Source organism: Anomaloglossus baeobatrachus, chromosome 2, assembly GCF_048569485.1.
Source record: "Anomaloglossus baeobatrachus isolate aAnoBae1 chromosome 2, aAnoBae1.hap1, whole genome shotgun sequence".
Classification (NCBI taxonomy): domain Eukaryota; kingdom Metazoa; phylum Chordata; class Amphibia; order Anura; family Aromobatidae; genus Anomaloglossus; species Anomaloglossus baeobatrachus.
Window position 1 is genome coordinate 573,021,935 of NC_134354.1, and position 17,815 is coordinate 573,039,749.

Sequence of the window (17,815 nt, forward strand, 5' to 3'; positions counted from 1 at the left end):
TGTCTGTCCACTGACAATGTGGACATGGCTCTCAGAGGACTTTTCTTCCCCTTGGTCAGCCAGGGGAGGCGAAAGGCATGCGTATTTTTGAGAGTGCTTCATGCAAAGCATCTTTTTCTTTTTCAAAAGGGGGGTCAACTGATGCCAGTCAAGGGGGGTGTGTGGCCCAATTAGTGGCAACGAGGGAGACTGTGGTTGGAGTCCCCTCGCTTTTAAAAAAAGAACCAAGATGAACAAGTCATGGCTCTCAGAGGACTATTCTTCCCCTGGGTCATACAGGGGAGGTGAAAGGCACGTGTATTTTTGAGAGTGCTTCATGCAAAGCATCTGTTTCATTTTGAAAAGGGGGATCAAGTAATGCCAGTCAAGTGGGGTGTGTGTGGCCCAATTAGTGGAAACGAGGGAGACTGTGGTTGGAGTCCCCTCGCTTTTGAAAAAAGAACCAAGATGAACAAGTCATGGCTCTCAGAGGACTTTTCTTCTTCTGGGTCATCCAGGGGACAGGAAAGGCACGCGTATTTTTGAGAGTGCTTCATGCAAAGCATCTTTTTCTTTTTCAAAAGGGGGGTCAACTGATGCCAGTCAAGTGGGGTGTGTGTGGCCCAATTAGTGGCAATGAGGGAGACTGTGGTTGGAGTCCCCTTGCTGTGTTTCTAAAAGAACCAAGATGAACAAGTCATGGCTCTCAGAGGACTTTTCTTCCCCTGGGTCATCCAGGGGACGGGAAAGGCACGCGTAATTTTAAGAGTGCTTCATGCAAAGCATCTTTTTCTTTTTCAAAAGGGGGGTCAACTGATGCCAGTCAAGTGGGGTGTGTGTGGCCCAATTAGTGGCAACGAGGGAGACTGTGGTTGGAGTCCCCTCGCTTTGTTTCTAAAAGAACCAAGATGAACAAGTCATGGCTCTCAGAGGACTTTTCTTCCCCTGGGTCATCCAGGGGATGGGAAAGGCACGTGTATTTTTGAGAGTGCTTCATGCAAAGCATCTTTTTCTTTTTCAAAAGGGGGGTCAACTGATGTCAGTCAAGTGGGGTGTGTGTGGCCCAATTAGTGGCAACGAGGGAGACTGTGTTTGGAGTTCCCTCGCTGTGTTTTACATGATTTTCGAAGGGCATGACATGCCTAAGATGTTGAGTGTCATCATCTGCAACTTGTTGGCAACAGAAAGGCTGCCTTTACACCCTTTTGAGACCGAGGATTTTCGAGACCTTATGCCCATTGCAGTGCCCCAAGAGCTGATGGCCAGTCGTCACTCCTTCTCCAAGAAAGGCGTGCCCGCGCTACCACAGCAGGTCGCACACAACCTCACCGATTCCTTGAGAAACTCTGTGTGTTACAGGGTGCATTTCACCACAGATACTTGGACCAGTAAACATGGACAGGAGAGTTACATGTTGCTGACTGGGCACTGGGTAACTATGGTGAGAGAGGGAGAAGGGTTTGCTGTACAAGTCTTGCCGTCCACACGACTTGTTTGTCAATCCTTCATCTGTATGTACAAGTTCCTCCACTGCTTCTGCCTCTTCAACCTCGTGTGGGTCCTCCACCTCGGCCCAAACCCTGTGTGGTCAGGCCACCCGCGTTGTAACTGCGCCCAAGGAATCCCACACACCTCCTTACTATGCTGGCAGCAGAGCTCAAGGCCATCAGGCGGTCAAATGTTTACTTTGAAATGTAGGGGAAATGTGAGACACCGCTGAGGAATTGTGGACGGTTAGCTCTGGAGAGTGAGACCGAGTTTCATCAATGGTTGTCTCCACTCAACCAGCAGCCAGGGAAGGTCGGGTGCAACAATGATGCAAACCAGTCTGCGACCCTTCTTCAGGGCGAAGTGACACACGTGCCTTGTATGGCTCACGTGTTGAACCTGGTTGTCCAGCAATTTTTAAAACACTATCCCGGCCTACATGGCCTTCTGCAGCGGGCACGGTGTAATGCCTGCCTGGATCGACACACTCAGATGGGCTGTAAAGGATAGGCTAGAGGCAAGCCACTCACCAAGCTGGACACCCAGAACCCTGAAACCCTTTAACCCCTATACAGTGATTTGGAATTACACAGGGCCCAAGTTGATCAATACCTGTGGAAGGCTGCAGTTCCAGAGAATAGTAGTCATGCAGGGTCAAAAACATTAATTGAGGAAGAGGAACAGAATGGGATGGCCAGGACTTAATCAGAAAACAAGCAGAGGTGAAATGCGGATCGGCCAACGAGGTACATAAACAGCAAGCAGGAAAAGTAGTCAGGTAACAAGCACACAAACTCATAAAACTGAACTGGGGGTAACAGTAACAAGAGGTTCATAGCTTTGTCTGGCAGTGGTCTGCAGACAGGAGGGGCCTAAAAAAGGGTGTGGCGTCTTCCCATTGGTTGTAGCTGAATGATGGTACTTCATCTGTGAGATACCCACCACCTACATTCATCCCGTGGTTCTGTATCTGTCAAGGTAACGCAACCCAGTGGGTGACCGTAACCTGCGTCCACCTGCGCCGCAGGCATCGACTCCTTTCCCATCATCAGCACTATGCACGAAAGGAACACGTTGTCACCTGGCGACCGGAGTACAAATTGATTGAGTGGGCTACGTTGGTGTTACGAACCGGCGCCGCCATACCTGCAAGCAGTCTGCTCCGGTTCCTGTTGCACCCAGGTGCCGGCTGCCGTTCTTAGCCGTGCCTCGAGTCGTCCAGTTGGCTGTTCCTTCCACCATGTTCAAGTGTGGAGAGGCGGCTAGTGCGCATGCGTGCGCCGATTTACCCCAGCCAGAGTCTAAGCCCGGTGTTTTGCCTAGTGAGCATGCTCAGCCTGTTTGTGTTATGTCTGAGACTAAGTCCTCAGTTCAGGCTACTGAGCATGCTCCCACAATTAACCCTAACTGCCTCTTTGCACAGGTACTTGGACTTCGTGCTGTGTCTAAGTTCTGGGATGTGCCTACTGAGCATGCTCAAACTGATAGTCTGCTTTCTAAGCCTGTTGCTCAGGCTACTGAGCATGCTCAGGCACTTAGTGCATCAGAGGCTAGGCCCGGTAAGGACCTCACTGAGCATGTCCGTGAGGTGGCAGGCCCTGATAGGGCAGAGGGTGTCAGGTGTCCTGATGACGTGGCAACTCCGGACTGGCTCACAGAGGCCCGCCCCTATGATCTGGCACCTCACCATTGGTTGTCAGACGATGATTGGTGAAGTGTTTGGGGCGTGGCTGCCATGAGGTCATCAATGACGTGGCGGTTCCGGATAGGTCGCATGTGACGTCACTAATGACATGGCACTCTGCTATTGGACCTTGGTGGTTCCACCCTGGGTTTGGGGCGGACCCAGGTTATAAAAGGGGCTGGAGACAACATGGAGGTGCGCAGTCTTCATTTAGAGTTCTTGGTGGCATAAGCCTTGTTGGAAGCGGTAGGTAGGGCTAGGCGAACGGTGCCTGTCACGCCAAGATTCGTGGCTCAGCACATGAGGGGCAGGCGCCGTGCTTCATTGCTACCGTTCCTGTTGTGCTAGAGCAGTCCAGTGGCATTAACTGGGCTGCGGCTGCTGCGTCACCTGTTCAGTTGTGCCTCCTACGCACACGGACAGAATACCTGTTGCGTCCCCTGTCTGAGAGTGCCCTCTACGCACACGGACAGTGTACCTGCTGCGTCACCTGGCACCTGTCCGGTTGTGCTCTCTACACGCACAGACAGCGCACCCCAGAACCCCTGTAAAGTCAACAGGGTGTTCCTGGATTGGGTGTGTGAACCCTATTATCATCCTCGGCTTCCCAGTCAAATGCTACTGGTGTGACTACCTGGTCTGACGTGTCCTTTACACACGTTGCCAGTCGAGTGGTGGCCAGAAACGCTAATCGGAGGACTGCTCGGCCTGACGTGACTTACACACGTGGCCGACAGGGCGCTGTCGCAGCGGTCTTCTCTGTCAACGCTAACTGGTTACTATCCGGCCTGACGTGTTGTTACACACATGGTCGGAGAAGCGTCCGCTCCACCGAAACGCTAACTGGGTTGTCATCCGGTCTGACGTGTCCCTACACACGTGACCGGTTCCTTGAGTTATTTCATAGCCATCCAGCTCTATAGTCTCCGCCTAACCCACAGGGTGCCAGCAGCTCCATTACCATCTGGAGCACGGTGGGCCCCGACTGGCGATTGGGATATATACCCCTGGTCCTAATCTGCCGGTCCCCCCGTAACAGTTGGTGACTTAACAGCCGTGTGCGGCAATGATGCAAACCTGTTTGTGGCCCTTCGTTAGGGCAATGTGACACACGTGCCTTGTATGGCTCACGTGTTGAATCTCATTCTCCAGCAATTTTTAAAATACCATCCCGGCCTACATGGCCTTGTGCAGCGGGCACGCTGCTATGTGCTCACTTTCATCCTTTGCACCCAGCAGCTCAACAACTTTCATCGCTCCTGAAGTCTTAGGGTCCTGCTGAAATACGGTATGACGTATACCCTGGGATAACTTGATCCAGAGGTGGTGCAGATCACGCTGCTGGAGTGGTGTCAGATCAAGGACCTATGCACCCTTCTACACAGTTTACAAATGTCGACGAAGATGTTTAGCACTAGCAATGCCATTCTCAGCGTGACAATTCTGGTCATCTACAAGATGGAGCACACTGTAAGCATTATTCGGAGTCAGGTGTTGGTCCAAGAGGAAGGGGAGGAAGTACAGGAGGAGTCATATGCAGAAGATGTACAAGGTCCATACGGTGAGCGGCACCTAGGCGGCAGTCATGGTGGGGATAGGGATTAACAAGGGCGCATAGTATCAGCAAAAATTGTTGAGGAAGGTGCAGGATCCCATGAAGAAATGGAGGACGAACTTGCGATGGGCATGGAAGACTCAGCAGATGAGTGAGAGCTTGCTCACATTTCGGTTGTGCGAGGTTGGGGGGAGAGGGCAGAGGAAGGAGGCACGATTCTCACCTTTCTGCCACCAACAAACCAAGGACTTGGTCCTCCTGGATGCACAAGACATATGAGTGCCTTCTTGCTGCACTACCTACAACATGACCCTCGGATTGTACGAATTTGAAGTAATGCTAACTACTGGGTTGCCACACTGTTAGATCCTCGGTACAAGACCAAATTTGGCTAAATAATTCCTGCCATAGAAAGGGACGCTTGTATACAGGAGTATCTGCAGAAGGTGGTACGGATTCTTAGATCTGCTTTTATCAGTAAACACCAGTGCTGCACAGAGTGAATCTCAACGCTTTGTCATGGATAGGAGGAAATGGTCTTTTACTTGTCCACATCTGAGGGACCGAGGGCTGGTTGCTGTGCTGAGACGGCATTGAGTACGGTGTCCCTGCAGAGTTGCACTTTTGGTCATATACCAAATGAGTTGAAAAAGGACAGATGCTGGTGGAAAGGGGAACAGGTGTGTTGGAAAGGGGAAAAAAGTTTTTGTCCGTGGGTTTGTTGGTTAAGCAAAAGTAACATTTGATGAAGAAACACCATCTGTTAGGGTGGGACTGGCAGATTTGGATAAGGTGGTATATACTATGTTACCGCTATATAACGAAAATTAATAAGAAAAGAAAGAGAAAGGTATATATACCCATCAGCAGTCAATGTCCACCGTGCTCCCAGATGGAAAAGGAGAGGTTGGCAACTGGAAGGTTAGGTGGAGGATACAGATCTGTGTGGCTATGAAACTAATAGTTGCCTGAACCGAGTTAGACACCACTGGGATCTGGAGACTGGGAGCCCTGTTAGCGTCCCAGGGTCCACACACCCACCCAGCCCAGGAACTCCCTGTTAACATCACAGGGGCCATTGAGTACGCTGACCGTGTGCATTGGGGCCACACCTGTGGACAGCAGGTGCATCAGCAGCAGCAGGCCTGTTAATGCCACTGGGCTGCCCAAGCAGGACTTGTAGGACAGGAGCTGGTCTTAACTGTTCTGCGTTACCAACTGTGGTGGCGGCCTGCATCGACGCCCTATCCCTGCCTACCTCTGGCCTAAAGCCGCAATGGGTTCAACACATGGAGGTGTGCTCTTTCGGAGCATAATAGAAGACTGCGCACCTCCTTGTTGGCTCCAGCCCGTTTTATAACCTTGGTCTGCCCCAAACCAGGGTGGACCACAATGCACCTCCTGGAGACAAAAGCAGAGTGACACGTCATGAGTGGCATAACTAGCGTCCTATTTGGAACCGAAACTTCAATAATGACCTCATGGCTGCCACGACACAAACACCTCACCAGTTATCGTCTGACCATCAATAATGAGGTTACAAGTCAAACGGGCGAGCCTCTGCAAGCCATTTGGGAGTGGCCTAGCCACATCGTCAGGACACCTGATGCCCTGTGGTCTATATGGGCCCCTAACATCAGGGGCAGGGCCAAAGAGTTCATTACCGGACCTAGTCTCTGATGCAGTAAGTGCCTGAGCATGCTCAGTTGCATGAAATACAGTCTCTGAAAAAAGACTATCAGCTTTAGCATGGTGTCTAGGCCCAAAACAGGACTTAGACCCGGCACGGAATGCAAGTACCTGTGCAAGGAGGCTTTTCGCACTAAGTGTGGGAGCATGCGCTGTATCCCGAAATGAAGACTTAGCCTCAGGAATGGCACAGTCAGGCTGAGCATACTCACTAGGCGAAACACTGTAGTTAGGCTGCAGCTGGGATAAATCGGCACACGCATGCGCACTAGCTGCCTCTCCACACTTAGACGTGGAGGAGAAATTGCTCTTCGGGTGTGGACTTGGAGATGCTGTCTATGAACACAAGGAAAAGCTAAAGGAAGCATCACTTTCTATCCCTCCGAATTATCAAATGCAGCAATGAATTCCCTGAGTTTGCTATAAAATTAGCGTAGCAAAATGTGCATGAGGGTGTCATGCAGAGGTGCTTAAAAATAGATTTGCACCAGTGGGACACTAATGGAAGTCCAACAGGCAGTTCTATGATGCAAATAAATGGCAGTATTTCTTGCTATCATTATAGCTTATTAAAAACAGAGCAGGAGGGTGTCCTGCACAGGGGCTAGAAATAGCTTGGCACCAGTGGGACAATAATGAAATAAAACAGCCAGTTCTATGATGCCACTAAATGGCAGTATTTTTTGCTATCATTATAGCTTATTAAAAACAGAGCAGGAGGGTGTCCTGCACAGGTGCTAGAAATAGCTTGGCACCAGTGGGACAATAATGAAATACAACATCCAGTTCTATGATGCCACTAAATGGCAGTATTTTTTGCTATCATTATAGCTTATTAAAAACAGAGCAGGAGGGTGTCCTGCACAGGTGCTAGAAATAGCTTGGCAGCAGTGGGACAATAATGAAAAACAACAGCCAGTTCTATGATGCCACTAAATGGCAGTATTTTTTGCTATCATTATGGCTTATTAAAAACAGAGCAGGAGGGTGTCATGCAGAGGTGCTGTAAATAGCTTGGCACCTGTGGGGCACAAATGGAGTACAACAGCCACTTCTTGTATGCCACTAAGTTGCAGCAGTTTTTGCTATTATTATAGCTTTTAAAAACAGAGCAGGAGGGTGTCATGCAGAGGTGCTGTAAATAGCTTTGCACCTGTGGGGCACAAATGGAGTACAACAGCCACTTTTTGTATGCCACTAAGTTGCAGCAGTTTTTGCTATTATTATAGCTTTTAAAAACAGAGCAGGAGCGTGTCATGCAGAGCTGCTGCACATAGATTTGCACCAGTGGGGCACTAATGGAGTACAACAGCCACTTCTTGTATGCCACTAAGTTTACTCAATTTTTGGTATTATAATGTCTTAGTAAGTAACAATGAGTTTGAGTGTGCAATGCAGGCAGGGGTGCTGCAAATATCTTTGCACTAGTGGGACAATACAGAAGTCCAACAGCCACTTTTTGTATGCCACTAAGTTGCAGCAGTTTTTGCTATTATTATAGCTTTTAAAAACAGAGCAGGAGGGTGTCATGCAGAGGTGCTGTAAATAGCTTGGCAACTGTGGGGCACAAATGGAGTACAACAGCCACTTTTTGTATGCCACTAAGTTGCAGCAGTTTTTGCTATTATTATAGCTTTTAAAAACAGAGCAGGAGGGTGTCATGCAGAGGTGCTGCACATAGATTTGCACCAGTGGGGCACTAATGGAGTACAACAGCCACTTCTTGTATGCCACTAAGTTTACTCAATTTTTGGTATTATAATGTCTGAGTAAGTAACAATGAGTTTGAGTGTGCAATGCAGGCAGAGGTGCTGCAAATATCTTTGCACTAGTGGGACAATACAGAAGTCCACCAGCCACTTTTTGTATGCCACTAAGTTGCAGCAGTTTTTGCTATTATTATAGCTTTTAAAAACAGAGTAGAAGGGTGTCATGCAGAGGTGCTGCACATAGATTTGAACCAGTGGGGCACTAATGGAGTACAACAGCCACTTCTTGTATGCCACTAAGTTTACTAAATTTTTGGTATTATAATGTCTTAGTAAGTAACAATGAGTTTGAGTGTGCAATGCAGGCAGAGGTGCTGCAAATATCTTTGCACTAGTGGGACAATACAGAAGTACAACAGCCACTTTTTGTATGCCACTAAGTTGCAGCAGTTTTTGCTATTATTATAGCTTTTAAAAACAGAGCAGGAGGGTGTCATGCAGAGGTGCTGTAAATAGCTTGGCACCTGTGGGGCACAAATGGAGTACAACAGCCTCTTCTTGTATGCCACTAAGTTGCAGCAGTTTTTGCTATTATTATAGCTTTTAAAAACAGAGCAGGAGGGTGTCTTGCAGAGGTGCTGTAAATAGCTTGGCACCTGTGGGGCACAAATGGAGTACAACTGCCACTTTTTGCATGCCAATAAGTTGCAGCAGTTTTTGCTAGTATAATGGCTTAGTAACAATGAATTTGAGTGTGCAATGCAGGCAGACGTGCTGCAATTATCTTTGCACTAGTGGGACTATACAGAAATCCAATAGCCACGTTTAGGATGCCACTAGGTTCACTCAGTGTTTGCTAGTAAAATGGCTTAGTTATAATGAGTTGGAGTGTGCAAAGGGCAGGAGGGTACAGTGGCAGGGTTGTGGGTCTCTGGGTAGTGGAAAGGAAGCCTGCCTTTCTATCCCTCCCAATGGGGAAATGCAGCGAGGAAATCCCTGACCTTAGCTACACAGACGCTGTCATCTTGTGTAGCTGTTAAACTCTGTTTTCACGGACCTGTCACCTATGGCTCTGACCCTGCCGGTATGAGCCCTTAAAAGGACTGATAGAAAGTGCTATCCCTAAGTTGTTGAGCGCTGTGTATGGAGCGTATACAGCAGTATCCGTGATAGGAGCTGCGCCAGTGATGTCTGACACCAAGGACGCAGAAGGCAAATAATGGCGTGCTGGAGGAAAATGTCCGGTTTTATAATGCAGGGACATGGGACATGGACATCCTATCACACATGCCGTTGCTTCTCTGGCTAAAAGTCCACTTAGCTGTGTGTGTCTGGGATTGGCTGACATGCTGGCCCGCCCCACTACACGCGCGCGCTTAGGGAAGGAAGACAAGGAAAAAAAAAATGGCGATCGCCATTATACATACAGCAGTGATCTGAATGCGCTGTTCCCGCACACTATACACTGAAATGTAATAATAGTGTGAGTCACAGAGTGACTTACACTATTACAGCGGAAAGCCAGCTAGGAATTAGCTGTTTTTTTTGCTGCTAGAACCGTTCTCGAACGTATCTAGAACTATCGAGCTTTAGCAAAAAAGCTCGAGTTCTAGTTCGATCTAGAACAGCCCCCAAAATCATTCGAGCCGTGAACTGGAGAACCTCGAACCGCGCTCAACTCTAATAAGGACTCTACAAATATAGTTCTATTTCCTCTTGTCACGTTTGCAGAAAAATGGCTTTTGTAAGTACCGTATATGCCGGCGTATAAGACGACTGGGCGTATAAGACGACCCCCAACTTCTGCCCTAAAAATATAGAATTTGGGATATACTCACTGTATAAGACTACCCCGCTCCCAAATGAAAAAAAGTCTGCTTTGATTGCAACATGTTAATTTTAATTCCGCGAGAGCCGTACAATATGTTTTTAAAGGGCCATTGACAGATCAATTGCTCCAATGTTCACTTAGTACAGCAAGTAATGCTCCTCCCTGCTGTATAAAGCCACATCTGGACTGAAACAATGGTACTACACTCTGCTACAAACAGACACACACAACTCTGCTACAAACAGACAAACACACACAACTCTGCTACATACAGACAAACACACACACACAACTCTGCTACATACAGACAAACACATACAACTCTGCTACATACAGACAAACACATACAACTCTGCTACATACAGACAAACACATACAACTCTGCTACATACAGACAAACACATAAAACTCTGCTACATGCAGACAAACACACACAACTCTGCTACATACAGACAAACACACACAACTCTGCTACATACAGACAAACACATACAACTCTGCTACATACAGACAAACACATACAACTCTGCTACATACAGACAAACACATACAACTCTGCTACATACAGACAAACACATACAACTCTGCTACATACAGACAAACACATACAACTCTGCTACATACAGACAAACACATACAACTCTGCTACATACAGACAAACACGTACAACTCTGCTACATACAGACAAACACATACAACTCTGCTACATACAGACAAACACACACAACTCTGCTACATACAGACAAACACACACAACTCTGCTACATACAGACAAACACATACAACTCTGCTACATACAGACAAACACACACAACTCTGCTACATACAGACAAACACACACAACTCTGCTACATACAGACAAACACACACAACTCTGCTACATACAGACAAACACATACAACTCTCCTACATACAGACAAATACACACAACTCTGCTGCTCTGTGGGGCCTGCACCCGCGGCTCGGCGGGTACAGCACCCGCGGCATCGGCGGGGGGGATTGGCAGGGCATACATCTGGGGGGTTAGAAGCAGCTCACCGGGGCCCATAATGGGCACAAGTCCCCCTGTGTGAGATATCTCCCCCATAGTGCTGCCCATGGCCCCTATATAGATCGCACAAGTCCCCCTGTGTCAGATATCGCCCCCATAGTGCTGCCCATGGCCCCTATAGATCGCACAAGTCCCCCTGTGTCAGATATGGCCCCTAGGCTGCTGCCCAAAGTAAAATAAAACCCTCTTTCCTTATCTCCTGCAGCGCTGAGCTCCCTCCTGTCTGGCTCCGTGCTTCTGTTCTTCCACTTCCTGGTTCAGTGCGGTCATGTGATCGGCACAGCAGCCTGAGATCTCTGCTGCCTGATCACACTGGAAGCAGGGACACAGGGAAAAACGCTGCAGGGGTAAGTAAAGCTTTTTTATTTTAGAATGAGCAGCAGCCTGGGGGCCAAATCTAACACATGGGGGACATGTGCGATCACACTGGGACGCAGGCTCATATAATATGCACCGCTCCCCCAGCCCCTCACTGCGTGCGATTTCAGCACCATTGGAGATGGACAGCGGCTGTGCATATTATATGAGCGGGTGCAGGAGATCAAAGGATGCAGGCCGCAGCGTTCCCCTGTGCTCCAGAGCTGCTGCCCCCACCTCCCCTGGACGCTGCAGTGTACATACACACCCCCCCCCGTATATCCGGCGTATAAGACGACCCCCCACTGTAGCCATTATTTTAAGGGGGTAAAAAGTCGTCTTATACGCCAGTATATACGGTAAATTAAACATAATTATTACTAAACCTTGGCTACTGTGCTAAATTTATGATTTGATAATGATAATCTAATTTTAACTTGTGGGTAGAAATCCTCTTAAAGAAATGGTTTATATCCTTGTAAACATAAAATAAAAGTTCCTTTGTGTTTGTGTTTCCTTTCATTTTATGCAACCTTTTAATGCTATTTAATGATAGTTTCCCCCTTTTAACCATAGCAAAAAATCACTAGAACGTGATTTTCAATAAACCTAATCATTGAAAGAACAAGAAGCCAGTTCCAGCTTTCAGGCTTAATTGCAAGGTTGAATAAACTCCCCTGTGATTACAGATTACTGTCACAAATTTGTGGCAACAATTTAATACTCTTTTTTTCTGGAAAATAAATTATTCCCATTCTGTGCAAGCCAATAATAAAAATCCATGCAGCGGTAGACTAATATGCACTTTTTAAGAATTAAGTAGCATTTTTTTTACATTATGAGCAGCAAGAATCAATTTTATGTTCAAAAGAGATTTTTATTGTTTCTCTCTATAAAAGTTTCTGATTTGCGAGTCTTATATCTCTTAGGAGGTCTGGTTAAATCACTCCACATAGTGTAACGACAATTTATTATATAACAGATATATGATGTTTACTTTCTTCTGTTCCAGCGCAGAAGTACAATCTTGAAGAAAATTTTGATTTCTATTTGGTTTAATTTATTAGACAAATAACCACTGCAAACAGAAACATTATGATCACTCAATATAGCTGTCAATTATAGTTTTTACCCAATGTATAAATTAGCTCTTGCGAAATATTAATGCATTTTACAGAATTAGAAACCATGTCTTCCATGATGTTTACCAAACTAAATGTACTGTATTTTTCATTTTGTAAGACGCACTGGATTATAAGATGCACCCCATATTTAAAGATAAAAATGGTAAAAAAAAAAGATATAGGGTCCGTTTTATAATCTGTTGGTGTCTTACCGGGGAGATGGGGAGGCAGCATTGGTGGAGCGGGGGTAACAGGTGGCAGAGGAAGTGATGGAGTATGGCAATGCTGCAGGTGGTGCAGAGAGGGGCCCGGATGCCCATTACAGGCTGCGGCGCTGTGCTGGGGCAGCGGGCACTGCTCTGTGCTGGGACAGCTGGTGCTGCTCTCTGCTGGGGTAGCCGGTGCTGCTCTATGCTGGGGTAGCCAACACTGCTCTGTGCTGATGCTTGCTGTGGGCAGTGAGGCACTGGCTATTCTGAAGATGTCCACGGTGCGGGTTTCAAAGAAATGGTGGCCAGAGTTGGCATGTGCGTAGATGGGAGCTTGAGCCAAGAGCATCTTCTGCGCATGCGCCGACTCTGGCACCATTATTTGAAGCCCTTTCTGCTGACATCTTCAGTATGGCCCATGTCTCGCTGCCAGCCGCACAGAATCTTGTTGCCCGCCACACAGAGAAGCACTGCCTGCTGCACAGAACCTCGCTGCCGACCGCAAAGAGAAGCGCTGCCTGCTGTACAGAGCAGCCCTGCCTGCCGCACAGAGCTGCACAGAGCAGCGCCACATGCCGCACAGAGCAGCATCACCTGCCTTACAGAGCTGCAAAGAGCCACAAAGAGCAATGCTGCAAAGAGCAGTGCCGACAGCACAGCATTTCCTGCCCTCCTGGGACCCCTCTCCACCATTCCCCCGGTAAGCTACGTTCAAATTTTAAGATGCACCCCTCAGTTTCCTCCCAAAATTTTGGGAAAAAAAGTGTGTCTTATAATCTGAAAAATATGGTATGTATTGATAAATATAGCATATCTTCCTCCAGTGTACATTAAGAACATTAATACCATATCCAAGCTGCTGCTAATATATATTTAATTGCATAATATACAATCAGTACAACTAATGGCAAGAACCATTCAATTATCCTCAATTTAAAGAAAGCATCTTTACATACAACTAGGGTTCGGACTAGAACTGTAGCTCATGTAGTGAGAGTTGATGTAATGGTCAGCACTCAAAGAAGACCTGTCACCAGGTCAAATGTGGCTATTTTTTGTTCTTATTTTACTTTTGCTGCTTATTTGAATATTCATATTTTAAAACGTCCACCACACAGTTGCAGTGATACTGGCCTTTTTAGTACAGGATTTCGCAAAAGTAAATACACCTCTCACATATTTGTAAATATTTTATTATATCTTTTCATGGGACAACACTGAAGATATGACATTTTGACAGAATGTAAAGTACTCAGTGTGCAGCTGGTATAACAGTGTAAATTTGGCGTGCCTTCTAAATAACGCAATGCATAGACATGAATGTCTAAACTGCTGCCAACAAACGTTAGAACACCCTTAAGTGAAAAAGGCCAAATGTTCTCAATTTTGACCTGTGGGATAAGTCTTCTATAATCTAGTGCACACTGTGATGTGTGCTGCCCTGTTGAACATTGAACAACCCGACGTGCAATTTTTAGCAAATGAACGACGTGTATGCTTTGAACGGTTTTACGTTCAATCGCAATCACACGTAGCTGTCACACGCTACAACACCACTAACGATACCGGATGTGCGTCACTTACGACGTGACCCCGTCGACACATCGTTAGATATGTTGTAGCTTGTAAAGCCCGCTTTAGTCTCCAATGTTTACACTGGCTGAGGGCGATTTTACTAGATAGCATTTAGGTTCAGTAAATTCCTCTTTACAGCTACCACTAAAACCTTATGTATATTATCTTGCTGAAAGGGACATTTTGGAAGCGTATAGTGAGTCATTAGACTGTTCCTTTAAAATGTCCTTTTTAGCTGAATGGCAGTCACAGGACACAAAAAATACCTTTTGCTGCCCTCTCCCATAAAGTGGTTTGCTCATCTTAATGATTTTCTTGTCTTTTTATAACATTTTGCAGGGGAATTTATCACATTATATACACTCCTCAACAATGAAATTGCCACTCCAAGATCTCAAGTTATGGACATTCCAAGGATCTATAGACATAATAATGATATGCAAATTATAAAAAAATGGAACAGTTTTTTCAAAGCGTCTCAATTTTTTTGGCCAGTAACAGTACCATGCAAAAAAGTCACGCATCTGAAACCCTTTGGCAAGGAGGTTATTAATGGTTGTTTGAGGAATACACTGGGGAACATAAACCATGAAGTTCCACTGCTGGCAGCTCCCTTTGCAATTGCTGATCAATGACATTCCAAATTTGCTTGATTGGAGACAAGTCCATAGATAGTGCAGACCATGGTAGGACCTTTAGGCAACATGGTGTGCTCATGTTAGTATCAGCAAAGTATGGCCTGGCATTGTCATTTGTAAAAATATCTCCTCGAACATTTTGGATAAATGACAGAACTATTGGTTCCACAATTTATCCATTCTGCACTGGAAGTGAAATCAGACATCACATACTAAGCCAATAGCAACAATTGTTATATAAACCATCAGAAGGCATATGCACAATGAGCCAGACGTCCAGCTACTGGTGTCACTGAACTCAGATCATAATTTTGAAAGGCCATCATGTCACATTGCAAGACAGGAAGGGAGGCTGGAATTGGGAGTTTGTTGTAGAAACAACATTGGCAACACTAAGAATGGCCTTCATGGTAAAACATCACACTGAGTTTTTAGAACATGGTGTGGGTTGAGATAAATTACAGTCAATGGACTAATTTATTCTTCATTGCAGGGACACTAATAACTTGCATCACATTTGAATTCATAGGGGAACCAGTGGTGTGGCCTTTTCTCCAAAGTGTTTCAGGAGCTATTTTTCAACAGAACAGCGCAACACCGTAACGTGTTCATGCTAATATGAGCAGCCAACATGGCCTAAAATGCTATCAAGGCCTGTAGTAAATATTTTTGTAGCGATGGAAAAATGTATTCAAGTGGAATTGAATTCTACTCTAAATTTACAAAATTTACCTTCTGGAGAATACATATTATTTATCATTTCCTCCAAAGCTGCCATCTTGCTGAACAGCAGAGGGACAGAAAATGGTTAAATAAGGAAATAAAAAAGAAAACATTCTCATCTCACTACTCACCTCTCCTGTTGTCACTACTGCCTCCTGTCCACTGTCTGGTGCTCCATGCCACAATCATGTCATACCTCTGCACCAATCTTCACTCTAAAGTATGACTTTTGCCAGTGAACAAGCCATGGCGTTTACTGGGCATACTTTGAGCACTATTTACGGCCTGAAATCTCAGTGGGAAGGGAGCAGCAGAGATGGCCAGAAATGTTAGCAGTAAAGTGTTTTTTCTCTTTAACATTTTGCTGACCTCTTACCTCTCCAGTCATCTTGCTATTTCATGTCCAAGTGTCTGATCCTCTGTGCCTTTGTTGCACTGCATCTCTGGCCTACTGTTCCCTCTGAGCTAGGTCTTCTGGCCTTGTGCAGGTCCTGGAGTTCACTAAGCATGCTCTAACATCTTTGTATGACAAGAAGACGAGAATGAACACCAGAGATGTGGCGCAGCAGAGGTGCGGCGGATCGAGCATCCGGCAAGAAGAATCAGGAATGATGAGGTGAGAATACATATGTCTACATTAAACTGATGGATTGTAACATCTCCTCCTGGTTAATAAATAAATGGAGAGGATTTGAAAACTAAGTTTCCATTCTTTCATCATTTTATATATCATTAAAATGCTTGTTGTGTGATTTCCAGAATTCCTTGACATTTCTCTTTTACTTGAACAATTTCATTGTTGAGTAGTGTATGTATATTTGGTGATAAAAGCTTGAGTTAGTTTGACATCGACGTAATATGATGTTATTCTTTAGTTGTTTCTATTTATTTGCTCCCACATAAGTAAAGATGTTTATTCTACTGATAGTAGCAATCTTCTTCTGATCACGGCAACCTTATGGACAGTCACATGAAACCAGTCAAGCATCTGAGGATTGCTTAGATTGGTGCAAATAGTATAAATCTTTCAGCTGTGAAAAGTTTTAACTTAATAATGACTTCCAGGTTGTAAAGAATGTTATATCCTTATAAGCAGTAAAACAACAACTACATTTAAAATTTTCATTTAAATGTTCAGGCCATTAGAACATATGACAGCCATAAAAGAATATGGCTTTCATTTGAGAAAATACCCAAAAGAAATATTATAAGTAATGAGTGACAGTTAAGTCCTGTTGTGTGATAAAACAGGCAAATAAAAAAACAAAGCTGTATGGCTCATCTCAAGTATGTATATTTTTAACCTGGCTCCAAAGAGCACCTTACAATAGCATCTCATTGCTATATGCATTTGTAAAAAGTCTCTTTAACCAGAAATGTACAATAATGTACAATAATGTGGTACTTATTTCTAGTGGAGCATTTGGTTCATAATTCAGAATATCATGAGACATAAATCATATGATTAATAATGATGTCTGTTAAAAAAGTAACTTTACCCATCCATCAATTGTAATGTAAATTAATAGAATACTAAAGAAATTTCCAAAAATGCAAAATAAAACATTATGCTTGATTAAAGTGGTAATATATCTAAAAAAAAAATTCTGACAAAATCCTTACCATCAAACTTTCGATGCCACAATATAAAGGTTGTGCGGACAAAGTGACTTGTTTCTTGAACTAGATTTTCAAACTCCAATTTACTTTGCTGACTAAGTTTATTTTCCATTTTAGTTGTGCAGCATGTATATTCCTGAGGACATACACGAAGATGCTCCCCTGCCAGAGAAAGAAAAAACACAGATACAGATATTTGGATATAGTAGAGCCTAAAGTTGATATATTTATTTTATACACAATATATAAGGCATTATTTTTTATACATGCATAATAATAGTACAATTATTAAATCCCTTGCTTCCGAAAGCTCAATGTTGGCAAAAACTGGACTCATCATCTTTCATCCATCTCACCTATGTTCCCTACCTGTTCTATTGCACTGAATAACGTCACAATCTCCTCAGTACCGGAAGTCTGCAACCACAGAGTGACCCTCGACTTACCATTGTCCTTCATACCATACATTAAATCCCTCACTGCCTTATGCCATCTACAAATAAAAAATGTTTCCAGAAATCCAACCTTTCCTCAATTCTCAATCTATGAAAATGTTAGTGCATGCCCTCATAAGCTGCCACCT

At 45.1% G+C, this 17,815-nt stretch overlaps 1 protein-coding gene across 2 annotated transcripts in view; it reads right to left on the reverse strand.

Moving 5' to 3' along the window:
• Positions 1-17,815, reverse strand: part of GPC6 (glypican 6) — a 1,296,759-nt gene that overhangs the window by 1,012,896 nt on the left and 266,048 nt on the right. For both annotated transcript variants that reach the window (XM_075336760.1, XM_075336759.1), the window contains exon 2: positions 17,236-17,394. In XM_075336760.1, coding sequence (XP_075192875.1) covers positions 17,236-17,394 — 159 coding nt within the window. The remainder of the gene's footprint in view (positions 1-17,235; positions 17,395-17,815) is intronic.